The sequence below is a fragment of the Chrysemys picta genome, chromosome 2 (assembly GCF_011386835.1).
Source record: "Chrysemys picta bellii isolate R12L10 chromosome 2, ASM1138683v2, whole genome shotgun sequence".
Lineage (NCBI taxonomy): Eukaryota > Metazoa > Chordata > Testudines > Emydidae > Chrysemys > Chrysemys picta.
In genome coordinates this window covers 35,774,185-35,795,268 of record NC_088792.1, presented here as the reverse complement: position 1 = coordinate 35,795,268, position 21,084 = coordinate 35,774,185, and the positions used below count along the sequence as shown (strand labels likewise).

The 21,084-nt window shown below is 45.8% G+C and overlaps 2 protein-coding genes across 3 annotated transcripts in view; both read left to right on the top strand.

The window, feature by feature from the left end:
* Nucleotides 1-8,252, top strand: part of MYO3A (myosin IIIA) — a 200,148-nt gene extending 191,896 nt beyond the window's left edge. For both annotated transcript variants that reach the window (XM_005302809.3, XM_065586866.1), the window contains 3 exons: nucleotides 1,410-1,450; nucleotides 4,980-5,123; nucleotides 6,801-8,252. In XM_005302809.3, coding sequence (XP_005302866.2) covers nucleotides 1,410-1,450; nucleotides 4,980-5,123; nucleotides 6,801-6,915 — 300 coding nt within the window. In that variant the 3' untranslated portion in view covers nucleotides 6,916-8,252. The remainder of the gene's footprint in view (nucleotides 1-1,409; nucleotides 1,451-4,979; nucleotides 5,124-6,800) is intronic.
* Nucleotides 8,253-12,082: 3,830 nt separating this feature from the next.
* Nucleotides 12,083-21,084, top strand: part of GAD2 (glutamate decarboxylase 2) — a 56,653-nt gene continuing 47,651 nt past the window's right edge. Inside the window, exons 1-4 of the mRNA XM_065586868.1 lie at nucleotides 12,083-12,876; nucleotides 13,587-13,646; nucleotides 13,853-14,002; nucleotides 15,318-15,551. Coding sequence (XP_065442940.1) covers nucleotides 12,801-12,876; nucleotides 13,587-13,646; nucleotides 13,853-14,002; nucleotides 15,318-15,551 — 520 coding nt within the window. The 5' untranslated portion in view covers nucleotides 12,083-12,800. The remainder of the gene's footprint in view (nucleotides 12,877-13,586; nucleotides 13,647-13,852; nucleotides 14,003-15,317; nucleotides 15,552-21,084) is intronic.

Here is a 21,084-nt window from a genome sequence, read left to right as displayed (position 1 = left end):
TAGCCAGTTTATATCCCTTTGTTCTTGTGTCCACTTCGACGCTTAACTTAAATAACACCTCTCCCTCCCTGGTATTTATCCCTCTGATGTATTTATAGAGAGCAATCATATCTCCCCTCAGCCTTCTTTTGGTTAGGCTAAACAAGCCAAACTCCTTAAGTCTCCTATCATGACGTAGGTTTTCCTCCTAGTAGCCATTCTCTGCATCTGTTCCACTTTAAATTTATCTTTCTTAAATGCGTGAGACCAGAACTGCACACAGTAGTCAAGATGAGGTTTCACCAGTGCCTTGTATAATGGTAATAACATGTCTTTATCTCTACTGAAATACCTCACCTGATGGACCTTGGACTACAGTAGCCTCTTTCACGGTCTCATCACATTGGCAGCTCATAGTCATCCTGTGATCAACCAATACACCCAGGTCTTCCTCCTCCTCTGTCCCTTCCAACAGATATGTCCCCAGCTTGCAGCAAAAATTCTTGTTGTTAGTCCCTAAGTTCATGAACTTGCACTATTAAATTTCATCCCATTTCTATGATTCCAGTTTTCAAGGTCATCCAGATCTTTTTGTATGATATTCTAGACCTCCTCCTTATATGCAATATCTCCCAACTTTATGTCATCCGCAAATTTTACTGGCACACTCCGACTTTATGTGCCACTGTCATTAATGAAAATGTTAAATAAGATTGGTCCCCCCAAGACCGATCCCTGAGGAACCCCATTAGTAACCTTCCCCCAGCCTGTGAGTTCACCTTTCAGTATGACCTGTTGTAGTCTCCCCTTTAACCAGTTCCTTATCCACCTTATCCCCATCTTCTCCAGTTGAACTAATAATTTCCCATGTGGAACTGTGTCAAATGCCTTACTGAAATCCAGGTTGATTAGATCTACTGCGTTTCCTTTGTCTAAAAAATCCCGAGTTATTTTCTTAAAGAAAGAAATCAGGTTGGGCTGGCATGAGCTGCCTTTTGTAAAACCATTTGTTGAGAATGAGTTTGGGCCTCCTCACAGTGAATAGCTAATATCCATATAAACTGGCATAGCATATATAAAAGTCTGCCTAAATTGGACAGTGTTTGTCAATTTTATTAAAGCAGATATAGGATTTGGAAGTTTGATGTTCCCCTCCTTCTTCTGATTAGTTTCTTTTATTTGTGTACAGTATAGTTACCAGTACTAGCAGCATTTTCTTATACAGATAAACAAGCACAAAGATTACTAAAAATTGCTACAGCACATACTTTTTTTTTGCTTGACAAATTATGTTTTTCATATTTTTCTTAGTAAGAATTATAGAAAAGTCTCATATTTAACATGCCCATGTATTGGACCTTTGCGTAAAAACGCTCCAGTGTTAAAAAAAAGTGATGCAATTTTTTTAAAATTGCTTGATGTTTTCTTAGAAATCAATCCAAGAAGAAAAACGGAAACCAAGAAAAAACAGGTAATTTTTTCTTCTTTATTTACTTATCCCATCATAATTGTTATAATGCTCCAGAAACAGTGTTAAGCTGCACTGTCAACAAAGTAAAACCAAAAGTTAAGAAAAGGATATAGTTATTTGATGGTACACAGAGAGGTACGATTTGCAAGGTAAAATTATACCACTGTAAAGAACAAAATACATTATAGAATTTGGTCAAATGTTTTTACTTGTACATGAGTCTTTTGCAATGGCAATACAAGCATAATAATAAACGAAGACACAGTCCAGCACAAAGACCATTCTAAATCAAAGAAATAATTGAGGGTGCTTAAAATTCCAGTTCAAAACAGGTGAGCAACCAGTCACTTCATTAGTAAAAATCCAAGGAAGGATGGTGCTCCCCTTCTGAGAAACAACCACTTGGAAATATAAAAACCACAAACAGAAACAGTTTATATATTCATAAGAAGTAAGAAAACCAAAATGCCCACTGCCAATTCAATAGTAAAGCTTTTCTCACTGTGTAATTGAAATGCTTTGGTGGATATCCACATGCATATATTTTCTTGGAGCTATATATATGCAGATCTCTCTATGGTTCTGGCAAATATTCAGCACATAGCTTCTGGCAAAGATTAAACCCACAGCTTTGCCCCATATATGGACCTGTACTTAATGCTTTTTGTGCTGCTTCCCTGTGACCATGCACTCCTGAATATGCTTCTTAGGCTACTTCTATACTAGGAGCACTTCACCAGTATCGGAATACTGGTAGACTATACTGGCAAAGCAGTCCTAGGGTGGTCACAGCTATACCATCAAAGCTGTGCTTTGTACTGGTATAGTAAAACCACCCACCGTAAGGCAAACAAGCTCTACCAGAAAATTAGAATAAGGGCTTCTGCTGGTCAGACTCAGGGATCATATCTCTTCACACCCCAGACCCAAGTACCTCTGTCAGCAGAAGTCTATAGTGCAGACCTGGCCTTAGCTGTTCCTTTATTTGATATATAGTAGCATGGTGGTGGTGGCCTATTCATAAGGCTCAGTCCTGTGTGATGCTGAATGCCCTCAGCTCTCATTGAAGGCAGTGGGAAATGGGGACACAACACCTTGCACGAGACACTCAATATCCCGCATGATTGGAAACATCAATCTGAAGCTGCAGGATGCAAACTTCATATAAAATACATCTAAACCAGCAAATATATATTTGAGAGAATGTATGGTAAAAAAGGGTACTCCCCTTTAAGAGTCAGGCTGGAGGCTACAGCTTGCAGCCTCGGGATAATCAAGGAGGCCCTATCCCCCTGGGGGCTGACCCATATAAACGGGAACAGGAAGTGGAGCATGGGAGACAGAGGGAATAGAAGCCAGGTAGGCTGCAGTGGGGTAGTAGTTACTCTCTGAGGCACTATGAGACAAGCCTAAACTGACTCACAGACTTGGGCGTAGACTGTCGGCTTGGGAGCCTTGACCTACAGTCCTGATGAACTGTTTGTTACAATGGTTCCTGTCCTGAAATCTGATTAAAAAGGGGACATGGTATTGTGTTAATATGTGTTGGTTTCTTCTTGGCTGGGCAGTTAAAGTGAATCTATTGCTGCTCCACTGGGGAAACTAAGGTGGTGCACACCTGCAGTGCCACACTGAGCCACAAGGTAGCATGCAGGAACTGCATACACCTTTACAATCAATAAAATGCAACCACATGCTTAAGCTCAGTCTTGCATTCAGCTGTATTTCAGCCACTAGTTACATTGCATGTTGGATGACCCATTTGGTGTAGCAGTAAGTTTAGTTTTTGTATTTTGAGGCTGAGCTCTTCACCCAATGGCCCCATTATGCATTTCTGGTTTAATTTATGTCTGTGTCCCCACATGACACTGTCAACTCTAGATCACAGATCTGCTTGTGATGCCAGTTGGATCTTGGGAAATTTCCAAATATAGGGTTTCTCCCAGTCAGCTCCTCTTCTGGTGAGTTATTTGACCAGTTCATGTCTGGACAAGAAATTCACTCATTGGACCTGAATTTCTTCTCACTTATACCAGTTTTATACCACTATTGCTACTGGATTCAATGGAATTACTTCTGATTTACACTAGGTGTGAAAGAAGAATACTGCCCAGTGTCTTTCAAGTCACCCTTAGGACTTTTTTTTCCTAGTCATTTTAAACTTTGTGGTTTTCAAATAGTGTGTTTCCTTAGGCATCCTGAAGCAATGCATGCAAAGAATGTTTGTGCTCTCTCTCATATGTAGTACAATCTCCAACAATACACTGATATACTATTTGTTATTATTATTTATATTACAGTAGTATCTGAGGCCCCTTTCAGTAACAGCGTCCCATTCTGCTAGCTGCTGTAAGTTTCGACCTGCTTCAAAATATTGTAGTCCCTTCTCATATTCTCTACACGAAATTTCAATTTCTTAAATATTAACTTATTTAAAGAGAATTCTTGGGCTTGCTAGAGGATGGACTGACAGCTCTAGAAACTAAAGACCTCTGTACACAGCATAGGAATAGCCTGTGAAGAAGCCATGCATTTTTTCCATATCATCCCAATAACATGACACACTTTTGACCTGGAGAAATTACTCTCTAGGTCCATTCAATCCTTTGTCTACCTGCTGAGACTGGCAAGAAGAGTGCTGAATAATACCATCCTGGCACTAGGATGTGTACTGAGGTTGGCAACTCATTTCATATACTGGATGTTACAAAACTTTTCCAATGGGTAATAACTTTCAGATAAATAAATAGCTTGAGCAAGATATATAAATAGGTGACATTAAAAGGAAGTCCCTGTGTCACTTTGCAAATTGCCTGAAAAATCCAATTCCCTAGCAGTTTTCTGTTTTGTCACCCATGATCTGAAAGTGTTAAATACACAGATGATTATCTTCTTGTTACTTATGGATCAATGTAATCCATTCATTTCTAAGCCCAACGTCCTCGAGAGAGTGTCACAAATCTACTGATATCCCTAAATTCTAGAGCTTGAATTTGAATCTCTTGAACTAGCTGAACACAGCCTATTAAATCGTGTCCTAGAGTACATTTTTGTGGTCAAAGAATAAATCCCTGAAAACAGGTGATTATAATGGAAGTACTAACAGAGTCTTAATTATATCATTAAGAATGGCATTGCTGAAAACGGTCCAGTAACCTCAGATCTCTAAATCTCAGAACTGACTTGAGATATGCAGGTGCACATTGATACATCTTAACAAAATCAGCCACAACTCATGCATGCACAGATATGAAAGCTGATTCTACAAAGTACTTGGTATGTGATTATATATTTGCTGGTAGATTCAACCCTAAATTATTAGTTCAAAATTATAACCATCTGCATTTTTATTAGTTACGTTTTCAGGACCAGATTTTTGTGCTTATATAATTTTCTACCACAGTCAACATATGAAAAGACCTCAGATATTGGCTGATAAGGAAAATGAAGGTTGTGATTCATTACTTTATTTTCACTGGGAAAATGTTGCAAAACAGAATTGGTGATTTGAACTTTTATGTCTTTACAGTCTGGGCAAGGTGCTAGATTTAGAAGATTTCTATTATCAAGAAATTTCATCAAGTGATTCCATCTCAAATGATAGTAATTCTAGCACAAGAGAAAAGAGGCCACCAGTGGAGCTCAGAGATTCATCTTTAACTATTACTGAAGGGTAAGTAATACCAAATAATAGTAGGAACAAAAGAAATGCTGTGTAACCTACTTTAAAAAGTTATGGATGCAAACTTATTTTTGTACATTTCATACTGAAGACAAAAGTACAGTATATGCATTCAAACTAGCTATAAATCAATTAATTATTTTTTACGAAATCTTGTAAAATAATAATTCTAGGAATTAAAAAAATGTATATATGCTTAGCTGAAAAATTCCTTTCTTCAAAATAAGGTCCAAAGACAGTACAAACAGTCTTCAGCCTGCTTACAATTTGGGGAGCAGAACTCTGGCAAGGCAATCTCAGCCATACAGCCATTTTGCTGAAGAACCTGCCAATTTTGTTCTGCCTCCACAGCTCCAGATAAGGTGGACAGACCTCCTTGCTGTACATCTTTGGATCTCAAACTTTTTGCCAAACTAAAGCAAAATCTAAAAGTTAAATTTCTGTTTCAGTTAGGATTGTGTGGCTCTATGCCAGACTTTTAGCCTGACTTTTGGAGCTGAGAAACCTGGTTCTAGACTACTTCTTTTTTTTCCTATTGCACTGAACCAACACATTCCCCTACAGCCTCTGCTTGATACCAGTATGACAGACAAGCAAGGGAAAATCCTGAAGGGAAAACCTGGTTCATCAGCCTTCTTCCTGCATAGATTCTTCAGGTCATTAATTGCATGTGACCTTTTGCTCTTCACTAAAAATGCTTTTGAGATATGCACCACTAGGCTAGGGCCTGATTGTGCTCTCACTTAAATCAATGAGATTTTTGCCACTGAATGCAGTGGAAACAGGTGCAAGGCATAAAATGCATGCCTTATTATTATGCTCTGCTCTGATGTTAATCTGCAGTAACGGAATTGGAGTAACTGGAGTAACTCCAGATCTCCTGTGTGTAACTGAGAGCAGAATTTACCCCCTGTTTATGGTTTATTACTTAAGTATCAACTACAGTTCAACATTCAGTGGCCACTTCAGTTGGGCTTCTTGTGTGAGTAAGGCGAGTACGATTTAGTCCTAGAGAAAGTGAATGCTTATACTTGTTTGTTGCCATTTGGGACTCTACACTGAACCCCTAAGTGTAGCTCACCAGACATTTCAATAGTTATTTCAAAATAATATATACTTTCCAAACAATGGTTTTATGTTTAATCACATTACATAGGAATGACCTCAGTTCAATTAGTTAGGTCTGCTGTCTAAATGGAAGGCCAGCTTTCAAAAATGCAATTTGCCACCTGAAAGCCATGAGCGGGGTTCTAAACTGTGACCTTTGCAGTGTCCAGTCTGAAACAGTGGGACAGACCCTCAGCAGGTATAGAACAGAAGTAGCTCCATTTATGTCAATGGAGCTACCTGATTTATACCAGCTGACAATCTGGTCCAATGTCTAATAGGCAAGAATTACCTCCAAAGCCTTCCCTGTTATCCTGACATTTTTACTATGTACTTAATAATTCCTCCCTTTTTTGAAAAAACATGTTTTCTTTGAGCATTCCTCTGTTCTGCTAAAATGTATTTGCTCTGGGATGCCGGCTCTATTCTGCAGAGTGGGGAGAGGCCTGGAGAAGGCAGCTGTTTTTGCTGAGGGTGCAGGTTAAGCAGTCGATTAGCAGTATTTGCTGAAGTAAATGTTTTGACTTTAATTTCTAAAGCGCTTCTGCATTTAATCCCTAGGTCAAGGGTTGCAGAGAGCCCCCTGGACGAGAGCAAAACTGAAGATAATCCCTATGACTACAGAAAACTGCTACGGAAAACCTCTCAGCGCCGGCGCCTTATCCAGCAGTTTTAGCTGCTGCTGCCATTTGGCTTTTATTAGCATAATCTTTTTTTATGATTTTGTACCGTGTGCTTTTTTTTTGTATTAGCTCTAATATTTCAGGTTTACAGTGAATATGAATTATGTAGTTTACAGCCCAACACTGTTTTAAAGGGACACTGTCAAGTTAAAAATTGTAAATTTAAAAAAAATCTTGCTGATGTTACTTATTAATATACTTTAGATTACTAAAATTGAAATAATTTTTAAAAACAAATGTACTTCCTGTATATTGTTTTCCTTTTTACATTTCTCTCGTCTTATACAAAATAGACTAGTCAGTTTCTCTTTTGTTTATAGTCATTTCCTAGTCAATTGAGTTTTCAGGTTCCCATGCACACTAGCACAAAACGATTTTTTTAAAACAAATTACTTCACTGGATTTTTTTAAGAATTCCAAAGAAGAATTTCTTTTGGTTTTAAGTCTACAATGCCTAAATTTGGGGCCAAATCTGCATGTTTCAAGTGTCCCTTTAATACAAACAAATGTAAATTTTTGTTTGGTAGTATATTATATATCAATTTATTTTCTTATTGATTTTAACTACAGTAAAGCTACTGAGGGAAGGTGTTTAAAGGACAATATAAGATGTGTATTCTTTACCTTGGAAATGTTTATATACCGGGAAATATAACCACAACCCTCTCTTCTACCTCTGAGCTTTGTGGCTAAACATTGAACTCTTAAATCTTGTTTGCTTTATTCTCCATTTTAAATTTGCGTTGGATTTTTGGGACTCTTAATCTCAGAGAGACTGAGAAGTGGCTAGGAAAATGTGGATTGGTCTTAATTCCGCCAGAAGTATATTGGGTACAAAGTAGCCATCACTTTGTTCAAAATTTCACCCAAATTCCTATTTTTAAAGAAATTATTTTAGAGAAAGGATGTAGATAACTGGAACATTCACATTTGTGATTGACAGTGATTAACAGCTGCATGTTCCAAGCTGCCAGGCAAGAATGGCAGATTTTACCAGGCCAATATTCTGAGCTGTGTAAGAGCGGAATCCTGGTCCCTTACTCAGGCTAGGTGTCCCATTGCAGTGATTACTGGTGGGAGTAAAACCAGCAGGCTAGAGCTCTGCACAAACTATCTTTAGACACTTCTGGCACTCTAATTTAGCCCTCTTTCCATAGACATGTAATTGGTGCTTCGTATTTTTACAGTAGTTAAAAGATTAAAAACCATGTTTAAATTGCTGCAGTGTACAATGTGCTAGAAAACATTGGGTTTGATTTTTAAAGTCCTCTTAAAATTGCTCTCTCCATTATTACAATGGCAAAATAAATAAACAACAATACAAAAGTCAGGGACAGGCTTGGCTGCATTTGAATTATTCCTAGCAGAGGTGCAATCACGGGTGTGTGGGCGGGGGTGGATTGAGACAGGAGGAGAGGAGAGAAGAGTAGTCACTTTACACTGAAACTCCGCTTGGTATTTCCTCCACATTGCCTTACATGGGGGCATCAGCTGGAAATTGGAAGGAATCAAAGCAGATCTGTTATTTCACAGAAAGAAACCACAGGGCTGATATTCTTTCTTTTCCCGTCAGGCTATTCTCTAAACTGATGAAGGCATTTCAGTGAGACTAACGCCTAGAATGTTATTAGTTAGCACCACTGCATGGATTAACACCCATTAACTCCAAAAGGGGAGTGGGTGCAAGTCAAGATGCAGTAAGACCCTCCATTGAACTGAGTATTAGGTGAGTGAGGCCTATCAACAAAGGATCAGCCTTAGCCTCTAGCCCTGGAACCGTCTCCATCCTGCTCGCACTCCAGTTCTCTCTAAGATTTGCTCTGTGGATGGAAAAATCATGATGTTGGGCAGATTAGACTAAACGCAATTTCACCCTACCTCTCCCCTGTCCATAGTCTCCTACATACAGGGGGGTTGCTTAAACTATCTACCATGCTGGCAGGATTAAAAGGCTGGGCCTGAGATGTACCTGCAGAACAGAGCGCGGGTCAGCCTGTTCCCAAGAAGATTCTAGAGAACACTTCAGGAAACAACTAGGGTGCATGTCTGTGTTGATTGCCCATGTAGAGAACAGCTGGTGGCTGTCAGTTTCACACCTGCAATGCCATGCAAGGTGCTAGTGTGACAAGAGGGGCAGGGAAAAGAAGGCCTGTGACAGAGGCTTTCCATAGGACGCTCCTAAAGATGGACTTTTACTGCCCGAGTGCCTGTACCTAGAAAGAGATGGGGAAAGAAGGAGATGCCTGAAAAGCTGCCACAAGGCAGATCATCCCTAGGCTGTGAGCTCTGCGCTGTCTCACATGTACCAGTTTGCCACGGTCCTTATCCTGGACAGTCAACACTAAGGCGCAAAGTTATGATAACCGCGCAGAGTTACAGAAGTGTTGGGTTGTGCGGGACAGAGGTTTTATTGAGCTGGGTCCTTGGCATGGTCTGTTAGAGCCCATCTCTAACCACTCAGTGCAGGCACAGGCTGGCTCCCTGCGTAAGATTGCCAACTTTCTACTCACATAAAACAGAACACCTTTGCCCTGCCCCCTACCCTGCCCCTCCTCTGAGGCCCTGCCCTTCTCTGAGGCCCCACCCCCCGCTCATTCCATCTCCCCTCCCTCTGTCACTCGCTCTCCCCACCGTCATTCACTCATTTTCACTGAGCTGGCTCAGGGGGTTGGTGTCGGGAGGGGGTGAGGGCTCCTGCTGGGGGTGCAGCCTCTGGGGAGGGGCCAGAAATGAGGAGTTCAGGGTGCGGGAGGGGGCTCTGGCCTGAGGCGGGGGTTGGGGTGCGGGAGGGGGTATGGGCTCTGGACTGGGTGTGCGGGTTCCGGGGTGGGGCCAGAAAAGAGGAGTTCAGGGTGTGGGAGAGGGCTCCAGGCTGAGGCAGTGGGTTGGGATGCAGGAGGGGGTGAGGGCTCTGGGGGATGAGGGTGCGGAAATGAGGGTTTGGGGTGCAGGAGGAGACTCCAGGCTGGGTCCAAGAGGTTTGGAGGGCAGGAGGGGGATCAGGGCTAGGGCAGGGAGTTGGGGCGCAGGAGGGGGGGGATCAGGGGTGCAGGTTTGGGGTGATGCTTACCTCAGGCAGCTCCCAGAAGCAGGGTCATGTTTCCCCCTCTGGCTCCTAAGCAGAGGCACAGCCAGGCAACTCTGCACACTGCCCCATCTGCAGGCACCACCCCCACAGCTCCCATTGGCCACAATTCCTGGCCAATGGGTGCTGTGGAGCTGGCACTTGGGGCAGGGGCAGTGTTTGGAGCCCCCTGGCTGCCCTCAGGCGTAGGAGCTGGAGGGAGGATATGACGCTGCTCCGGGAACCCCACAGAGCCAGGGCAGGCAGGGAGCCTGCCTTAGCGCCGGGGACCGGACTTCTAACTGCCCAGTCAGCACCGCCACCAGGGTCCCTTTTCAACTGCCTTTCTGGTGGAAAACCGGACACCTGGCAAGTGCAACCCTCGGCCGCCAGCGGCGCACAGGAGACCACTCAGCGCTGTACCGAACTCGCAGGGCTCGAGCAGACCAAGGCCTGGAGCACGCTGGGAAGAGCCACCAGCCCGCGCCCCGCAGCGGCCAGGCGGGATTTCCAGCGTGGTCTGTGGGGAGCCACCATCTCCGCGCTAGGCTGGCCTCCCATTCTCCTTCACAAGGCGCCCAGCCCAGGAGCACAGGAAGGGCCCTGGCACTTGCAAAACCAGGGGCCACCGCAGACTAAACACACACACCCCGGGAGCGGGGCTGCTCCTCTTACCCGAACAGCGCAGGACTTGCCAGCGCTGCCTGGGCCCGTCTCTCCGCTCGGCGCTGCTCCAGCGGGCGATGAATGGCGGCAATGATGGCCTTCCCGACGCGGCTTTGTTTGGTGCAGCCGCGCCAGCGGGCAGGGCTCGCTTTCCCGGAGCCCCTTCGACATGCGGGTTTTAAAGGGGGGGACGAGGGAGGAGCTGTGCGGCCCCCCTAGCGGGGCTGAGGGACGGTGGTACTCAGTACGGACTGAGGTTTGCTCTGCTCCATCCCAGCCGAGGCGGGCGGCGCCTGGCCGGGGTAGATGAAGGCTACACACCCTTGCTTGCGCTCCCTCTTGCCCCGCAGGACGCCAGTGAAGGCTGGTTTGCATGTGGCTTTTAGACAGGGGGATCCTGAGCCAAAGGCCCTTGCAACCAAGTCCCACAGTGAACGTCTGGCTTCATTCCCTCCGTGCTCAGCAGCAGTACGGGGAAGTGTGGAGCCCTCCTCCCTTGCCCCACGCCTCGCTGGGCGCTGACAGGCAGCCACTCCTTTGACTTGGGCGGCTCCAGTCTCGGCGCCCCCCTGCAGGCCTGCGAAGGCCGGAGGGCGTGGGGGATGCACGGCTGCGCTGCACCGGCAGGGCCCCGGCCGGAGAAGCTGCACGTCTGTAACTCGGCTCCCGCCGGGCCTCTCCCGCTCCACTGGACGCCTCGCTTGGCGTCGCACAAAGGCCGGCTACGTGCTGCTTCCCAGCACGGCGGCGAGCCTTTGCTCTGGCCGGCTCCGCGGGCGGGCTCAGAGAATGGGGTGTGCGCTGAGTCTGAACTGACTTACCCCGGCAGCCTCTGCGTGGAGCCGAGGGGACAGACGGGGTGTGATGAACTGGAGCGAGACGGATCCACCTTCCAGATCATTGACTTGGCTGGCGGCTACCCAGCTGATCTGGGGGTTGTCACCAAAGGGAGATGAATAGACACATCGGTCTGCAAACCGATGGCAATTCTGGGCTAATAGAGCCGCTGATTAACAATCCTGCAGCCCTTGTCTCCGGCTATCGCCTCGCTGTATTGCAGGCTCAGAAACGGCTCACATTTTAGCCGCTCTCTGGAGCCACACACAAAGGGCCGTGCATTTCCAGCTGCGTTTCCGTGACACTGTGGGCATGATGGGGCTGGGCCCCACGTAAAGGAATAAACTGAATCAGGGAGGCATAGAAATAGCCCGAGGTTGGTTCTCTCTGATTTTAGGCACATCCCCCCCCCCACCAACCCCCCGGTGGCGGTGGAGGCCAGGCTGAGATCAGACCGCCGCCCCCCTCTACCCGTGCCCACTGACGCCAAAACATCAGCTCGCTCAGTCACCTGCCGTCCGGCCTTGAATGAAATGTGAGCCCCGACAGGCAAGGTACCCCCGAGGGCCAGACATGCGTGGGATCGCCAGCCCGGAGACTCCCCCTAATCAGTTCCTCTGTGCTCCTCAGCTTGCCCCTGTGCCAACCTCTAGCCTTCAACTGCCTCCCTCGAGTTGCCGGGTCTTTCTCCCCATTCCGCGCTGAAGCTATCTGGGCACAGCACGCGTGGGGCGTGCCCGGCTCCCGGAGCAAGTTTGGCTGTGCTAAGGACCAGGAAGGCATCCCATCAACCCCAGCCTCCCCGGTCCCTGGGCCGGTCCCGCAGCTGATCTCTGCCCAGAGCCAGCGCGCGGCCAAAGCAGCTCCCAGGCAGCAGCAGCCCACAGCTCGAGGGGAGTCGTGACTCGCGCACGCCGCCCTTCCCCCGCCCCAGGGTACCCGGGCTGAGGGCTCCAGCTGGATAAAAGCAGAGCCACGGTGACCCCCCGTTTGGCCGAGAGACGCGCGGGGCTGAAGAGGGAGCGGATCGGCACCATGGAGAGCGCCTAGCGTCCCTGCCCCACTCCCTCTCCCACTTCCCGCGGCCAGCCCTGTCTCCCCGGCCCGCAGCCCCGCTGCTTCCAGCCTCCCTCTCTCTCGGAGCCCCCGGGGAGCGCCAGGGCGCCGCTGCCTCTCTAGGCGCCGGCGCGCGCTGCCTGGCGCTTGCACACGGGGGTACTCGCACACGGGGACACTCCCGCGCTGGGACTCTCCCTCCCACATAGCTCGTTGCAGCTCGCCGGCTCCTAGGCACTGTTGGCAGCTCCGCAGATGGCAACGCCAGGCTCCGGCTTTTGGTCCTTCGGCTCCGAGGAGGGATCGGGGGATGCGGAGAACCCCGGCACAGGTAGGAGCGCGGAGCAGCCCTGGCGGGGGATGAGTTCCACCACCAGCCGCAGGAAAGTTCCCAGCCCCGTCCCGGGATGGGCTCCCAACGCTACCTGCGCCCCGTATCCCATTCCCTGCCTGCAGCCAAGCGGGCTGGAGACCAGCTGGCCAGTTCGTCGCGGTCCGTCCTGACCAGCAACAGAGCGCACACTTGGATGCGGCAACAAATAATCACCTAGGGATACTCCAAACACCACCCAGGGCAGCGCTGGCAAAGAGAAACGCAGCCATCCCAGCTCCCCTCGGACTTCGCAAGGGACTCGGGACCCAGAGCTGGGTCGCAGAGCAGCTTTATTGTAAAGCCTTGGCTGCAGCTAGAACTGGACCACAGTGCCGCAGGATTCTCCAGGGCAGGAAGGAGCGACGCCAACATAAACCTGAGTCTACTCCTAGGGGGCTTTTACCTGGCTTTGGGGGGGTCTCTTTGGGGCGGGAGAGGAAGGCGAGAGGGAGGGGAAGGGTTGTGCTGTCTTGGGGGATATTAAGAAAGTTATGTTCTGTGTTATCCGGAATGTGTTTGCTCTTCGAGATCTGAAAGTTAGACAGGAGGGACAGTTCCCAGGCAGCCTGGAGCAAGACCAGGACCCTTGAACCACGCCGTTTCCGAGATGACCCTACAGAAGGTATGGTACACCCCAGATAATATACACAGCCCTTTTTCTCTTCCAGCAAAAGCGTGGTGTCAGGCTGCCCAGAAGTTTACGGGAGGAATTGGAACCAAACTCTGCGGTAAGCGAGGGAAACCAGTGGTAGCAAATTGCATGAAAATGGGCAATAAGCAAGAAAGAATTCGCAGCCACCCGAGGGACCTTGGAGGGATTCTAAGTCCTTTTGTGCTGGCAAAGAGGGTTAGTGGATGGCGGCGGGGATTGTAGTCCAGTCCCTGTGTTTTAAGAGCTGTTGTATTTAGGCTGCGTCTTTTGTGTCACTGTTAGCTTTGCTGTATGGGGATGGAGAAAAGCCCATGGAAACCGGGGCGAAGGAGGACCTGGGCTCCGCGGAGAAGACACCGGCCTGTACCTGCAACAACAAGCCCTGTAGCTGCCAGAAAGCGGATATTAATTATGCATTTTTACACTCAACAGGTAACGGTACCGCGTGTGTGTGCTTGAAAGTAGGAATGGATGGAAAGCCATTACTCCGACTTCTCAGCTGCTTGGCTTTCTCAGCCCACCGTAACCCTAGGGGCAGACCTTTCTCATACACACAAGGGGTGGAGACCCACAGACGAGCTAAATGATAGAAATTCTCAGGGCTATTCTAGCACAGCATGACGGCACGAAGGAAGGTTTGGGACGGGGCTATATGGACAGCACAGAAATTGGGATTATCTATATAGATATGTGTCCATATAAACCCAGTATTGCTTTTCGGAGCTGGTTCTAATCGGGCCTGCCTGTGCAATGGCCCTGCCATTAAAGCAGAGGGGATGTACACTCAGAAGAAGGGTTTCCCTGTTCCACTCCGAACTGCGGGATAGTCTAGATGACAAACTTTTCTAAAACACCAGTAAGATATTCGGACTGGCTTGGCCTCTAAACTGCGCTGCCCGAGGAAGACTGACGGCAGCTTTTGTTGAGAAACACGAAGCCAGCCGGGATCACGATTTTTAATTCCGGACATTCTTGCCATATTAATGAATGAACAGCCCAGTCTTTCTGGTCCAGTAAATACCCCAGACCCCAAGGGGGATGTGCTAGTGAGAAATGGTCCCATTCGAACCACCAGCTCCGCAGGGTTCCCTTCTCCTGGCCCATCGGGTCAATGGACAACAAGCCGCCTTGATAATCTCCTACATATTTAACCGCTACAGTGCTACAAAGATTCAGTCACAAGAAATAGGGGATTCCCTTAGCGCTCTGTGCGGCACGGGCCTGCACAATTCAGTTTAAATAAAGATACAACTATAAATAAATAAACATATGAATAAATCAGAGCATAACATATTATTTCACGGAAAGGCATTCAAGCATCACTAAGGTATTGCAACCCTCCCATTTGACCAAACACAAAGAAGCTATTTTATTGTGATGCTCTTCTGGGTCTTCCACTTGTGTCATTTACAGTACAGGTATTTGCCTATTTTCCCCTGAAACTCTTTTCATTATTTCTTTTTCCTTTTTCTGTCTTTTTTTTTTCAGTGTTTTTAAAGTCAATCATAAAATGCAGTTTTCAACACAAATTTCTAGTTAACAATGAATTTAGAGCTTGACCATATCTCCTAGAAAAAATATTTTTGAAATAAGGTCTCATCAGATTGCTTACCAAATTAAAACCCCGATCCTCCGCTCACTGAAGTCAATAGAAAAGCCCCAAAGTCAGTGGGGGCGAGATTGTGTCAAAAAATCTACACATTAAACAATAAACTGGAGCTAACATTTTATGTAATTCCCCCCTCAGATCTTCTGCCAGCGTGCAATGGGGAAATAACAACTCTGTCTTTCCTACAAGATGTTATGGATATTTTGCTTCAGTATGTGGTGAAAAGTTTTGATAGATCAACAAAGGTTATTGATTTCCATTACCCAAATGAGCTTCTTCAGGAATATAATTGGGAACTGGCAGATCAACCACAGACCTTGGAAGAAATTTTGTTGAACTGCAGAACAACTCTAAAATATGCAATCAAAACAGGTAACAGGCATGCTGAGATTCTATTATGTGTGATTTTTCTACTATTTTTTTAAATGTCACTTGCGGATCCTTGGAAAGTCAGTGAAGCAGGGGTAGCATATTACCCTGTGTGGCTTTAAGCAGTTATTGTCATTTGTAAATACATAACAGTAGATGAAAGAAAGAAAGAAAACTATTTATCGGCGCTATTAATATTTTCCTAAGTGAAATGTACAGTGTTATAGTTTAAGTACAACAATATATATTCTTCCTGGTCGAAATGAATGTCCCTGTCAGTGGAGGAACCTGTATATATCAATCGCTACGAAATAACATTCTCCCACCTCTGTGGCTCTTTTAGCACTTAATTTTTACACCGAGCACATTTTGGGCCCCCATCTTCCATTCTTTACGCTCTTCATCCTAACCCGCTAATGGGGACCAAATTCCGCGCTCGGTTACAACGGTATGAATTTGGAGCTAAACAAATGTAAATCCGACGTAGCAGAATCCACTCCCTGAGTGCTCAGTTCATAAGGAATGCAGGATAGGGGCCCCTGAAGCAGAGATTTATTGCTAATCCCCCAAGCGAGCACTTCTAAGAAGAAAGTGTTACCGTTGACTGCTGGGGTGGGGAGAAAAGAAGCAATTAATTAATTTGTCAACTAAAATTGCCATAAGAACCACACTAATGGAAGTTCTGAGCAGACAGCTGTGTGCTGGTGGAGATGTTATTTATACAAAAGGCCACTAACTCTCCTGTGTGCCAAATGGCTCGAGAGCTGGTGCTTCGGCTTTGCATCAGATAGCCCTGGCTTTGACTTCCGCATCTCCACACAGTCTAAAAAAGCTGGATGCAGAGAATGAACAATCCCATTTTCCCGGAGAACGCGATCTGGCTGCCCACTCCTGGGCTCGGTGTAAAAATAGGAGAATCTGGCGCAATGGAACGCAGAAAACATGTTTTTTCCCACTGGATTTTAAGCATGAAAAATAGTAGCTTGTTTAATGGCTATTTTTGTTATTGTCATGACCAAAAAATATTCCAATTAATTCTGATCTGTCCAGAGACAGCACCATTTGTCCCTGCTCATGTCGTTATTATCTCCACTTAGGCAACCTGCCACGTGAAAATGATATTCTCAGTGATGCTAAACAGAATTCAGCAAATTCTTATGTGAACCCATCTAATTAAATTCCCACCGAATAAACAGAAAACAGAGGCTGCCTTTAGCCTCTCTTATACTGTTATTTAAAAGAACCATTTGTAGAGAAAACAAGGGTTCGGGAAGCTCCCGCTGGCATTTGAATTGCTGGGGAAATATTTTTTAAATAGTATAAATCCTTTCAAAATGTGGGTCCAAAAATCTGAAGGAGACGATAATGTGATGTGCGTATCGGCTGAGTAGGCTCTGCGGGAAACACAGCTTGTAGCCTTTTAACAAATCGAATGGAGTGAAAGAGACCCGATCCCGATCCTTTGGTGTCTTTGGCAAAACTCCCATTGACTTCAAAGGGACAGGATCGGTCCGGTGTTTTTACTATTTGATTCTGATGTTACCAAAGCTTCCCTAAAAATATCCGGGCAACATACATAGGAAATAATTGAAGTAGTTACATTTGGTGGAACTCCTGGTCTGGGGTCGCAATATGGCGTAGGAAACAAATATTTAACTGGATTAGATCAAACACTTTAACACAGTTCAAATAGGATTTGTTAGACTCGCTCTACTAGTATACAGGTGCAATTTGCATTACGCTTCAGTGCATATCGACGCAATAAAATTACTGTGAAGTGTACATATACAAATCCTTCAAAATAATGTTACTGTTTCCGTTGTGCCATATAAATATGGGGAAATTTCCCCATTTGTAATTAAAATATATAGAGGAATTATACTTTAAATTACATTTTAAAAGTTCAAATGACTGCAATGACCATTTAAAAAATTAAAACATTTTTTTAAATAAAGCTGTTTGCTAGGGCTTCTTTTAGTTTCACCAAGCAAGTGGTCAAGCTAGTACCCTGGTTTTAGAAGAAAACAGGACCAAGGGAATGCAACTCCAGACACCCTTTGAATGTGATTGTATTCCCTTGAAATAAATATGATGTATTGGCTCAGGGCTATCCATGTCCACTCAGTATCTCTAATCAGGAGTGTAGTACCCTCTGGATTCTTCCAAAATGTCAGGCATGTCAGAGCAGCCGCAAGAAACTGGCAGTCAGATTTCGTTTGCACGTTTCACGTATACATGCCTGTATTATTACCTGTCTCGTTGAATAGTAATGCTATTTAGCCTCTTAAAACAATTGTCATTTCGCTGCTATTAGTAGCCTTCTTGATACCTCAAGATGCTATTTCATACGAATCTCAGGCTGGCACTACGTTTACACCAAAGCCCTTTCCCCCGTGTGATGTACTTTGAGTTGCACGACGAAATCGTTGCAGTTGCAGGTGAAAGGGTCGCTGTGCCATGACTACAGGATGTAAATAACGAGTCTGACAGCAATGTGCAGTATTAGGCAAATACAGAAGGCACGGCAGGGTTTGGAAACAGTCTAACTTTCTGGAGTTTTTTGTCACGACTGTTGTGGCAATGGTCCAGCACCACAGCTAAACATCGCCCATATACATCTCCACACGCAATAAACAAAGGCGCCGGGCATCCGCCCAGAATTGTGAAAAAGCGCCCGGGCCCTGTGTCAAACAGACCGGGGGATTCCGACCAAAGAACGTGCTTTGCTACGTTAAGATTTTGGGGGAGTGTATAAATGAGGGCATGTCAGTTGGACTGAGGCTCGGTTCACCCTCAGAACTGGATCCCTAGACTTCCGACGAGCAGACCCTTGCTGAGCCTCAGAGCTCATTTGCTCAGCTAGAGAGACCATTTTCTGAAGCAGGAACGCCTGCCTGCCTCCCTATTCAGCCCCGCACTTCCCGTTTGCTAGCTTAATAGATGAGTTAAGGTCAGTTTCCCAACGATATGGTTGTCTGTCATTCTAACCAGAGGAGCAGTGTATTCCAGCAGCGGCCGCCGCCGCTTCGTGGAGAGGTTCTGACAAGATCCGTTCTGAGCCGCTGGGTGAATTTAGAATGTGATGCTTGAGAAAATACCCTGAAGCAGCCTTGGGATCTTTATCTAAGCAGAGTCGATGTGCTTGCTAATGAATTAGAGGAAACAATTGGTAATAAACAATTTAATTGATTAATTGAGCCTCCTATTCTGCAGCCAGATCCGGTTTCCCAGGCTTTATTCCTGAGGACTGTCTTCTCTAGTTGTTTACTCTATGGGTTGATTATCAATATTAAAAATTCACTGTGTATTGCTTAATTGCGATTGGTTAGATATGTCACGTGGTATTTCTCCCCCGCTTCTTGACTGGATAAGTGCGTCGGTACAGGTGCGTCTGGTCCGAATTTTTATGTTTGTTCAATTAAAATTCAGCTTCTGGGAATACTGGTGTATGTAGCGTTGCCATTCATTTCCAGAGTTTGCTGGAGTTTAAAAAGTAATGGAAATTCCAGACAGTGAGCAGACTAAGAACTAGTGTTTGTCCAGCAGTGCTATTTGCTAGGTAGCAGGTAGGAAATACAAAAGGTACATGAAGATGGCCAGAGCAGATTGATTTACAAAGCTGAATGAATACCAATGGCTCTGTGTATGTATCTATGTTAGAGGGCAACAGAAGACTGTAAATAAATAACAGAGAATGCAAAGGGTGAAAGTGCTGCCAGCTGAGGATGTCAGTGCTCTGGGATTGTATTGGTTGCTCTGACTCTGGCTCACTGTGCTACCATGGGCACATCACTTACATCAATTTGCCCGTCTGTAAGATGAGGATAGTACTTGGACTTCCCCATTTCATAGGTGTGCTTTGCAGCTTGATTAGTGTCTGTAGAGTGCATTGAGCTCCTTGGGTGACAGAAAAATATGTCCAAATTATCTATTTTTAAATTAATAAATCCAGCAGACAGTGGTATTCTCCTGTTTCCCTTCAACCCACCCCAGATTCGGATTACTTACAGACCCCTCCTCCTTCAGTTAGTTGCAAAACACTGTTGATAGCCATGCACTGAGGTAGGAGAGCACTGTTCTACTGCTTTTGACTAATTCCTCAAGCAAGATCTGCTTATATGGTCAAGTGGGGTTTAAATGAGACTAGAATTTATTTCGGCCATCCAATAGGGTGAAAGAACTTTACAGTCTCTCTAAGACCTTAAGCAGTCCCAATAATGGAGAAATACAAGCATCTATGATTAGAGTCAGATTATCGCCTCTCCTGTTTTATGTGGAGAGTAGGGCCCAAATTTTGCTGAAGCGGTGGTGAGTGAAAGCATCATTCTCCCTGCCTCCTTTGCTCTGAAGATATCCTTGTGAGAAGGCTGTATACATGCAAGACTCTATGGTTTTGAAGGGAATGTGGGTGAGCCAGCACCAGGTAGAGCTGGGGAAGAACCTGTCTCTTGACCCCCCTGAAAATGTGTGGGAATTTCCCCAGGTCCCCAGATAAGGCTAACCCTGTCAGTACAGCTTACAGAACATCCTGTTGCACACTATCTGGCATCGGCAAAGGCAGGGGTTGTTTGGCCCAGCTGTGGATAAGGAAAATGTTGAGCACATAGTTCCTCAGGGAGCTGTGTTGTTATGGGAGACTGGAGGTAGGAAATGGCAGGAGACACTGGGCTCTGCAGAAATGCACCAGAACTCTGTTTTTCCCCAGGATTTCGCCATAGATGCCCACCTGGACCCCCAGGGGGTTTCCCAGACTTTCAGTGAGTTTTCCTGAGGGAGGACATGATTTGACCCTTAATTGTTGAAAGCTACCACAGAATATCACATCTTCAGAGAGGCTGGAATTCACTTGCTGGTGGAGAGCCTGAGCAAGGTCCTCCTACATCGCTGAATATCTGTGGAATCCTTGTGTGGCTGGAGCAGTATGGCCATGCAAGCCCGAATGGGAAGTTCCGAAGCCCCCTGAACATTAGTGGGATAGGCTCTGTGCCAGTTTCAAAGATAGAGGGAAGCATTGATGATTGACCAGAGAAAGGGGTCATGGATCTGTGCTTATGCTGTACCAGTGGTCAGCAATCCTTGCATAGAAGGTGTGGGCTGCTATGTCCCTGGATTATGGGATGGGGGGAATTGGATTTTGTTTCCAACTCTCAACCCAGGCTTACTTCCAGCCACAAAGCCCAATAACTCAGACTTTATGTGCTGTGAGCTGGGGGGCAGGTGAGTAATTCTCGGCACAATTCTTTCAGCCATGTGTATGTGCCTGATAACAGACCACAAGAGACTAGGAGATAAGTTTTCTATTGGTTTTTGTTTGCATTTCCTAAATCGCCCTGCTGTATTTTATGTTTCCCAAGCGGTCAGTACCAGTCTGCAGTCCTTGGGTTAGGACAGGTGTTTTCTAAGCAGGAACACTTTCCTTTGAATGAGATGATATTTACGTAATTGTTAATCTTTCAAAATTCTTGCTGGTAACAAAGCCGTGTAACTCTAAACAGGGGGGCAGGACATGACTAGTCAAGTGAGCTCTAATGAGTTA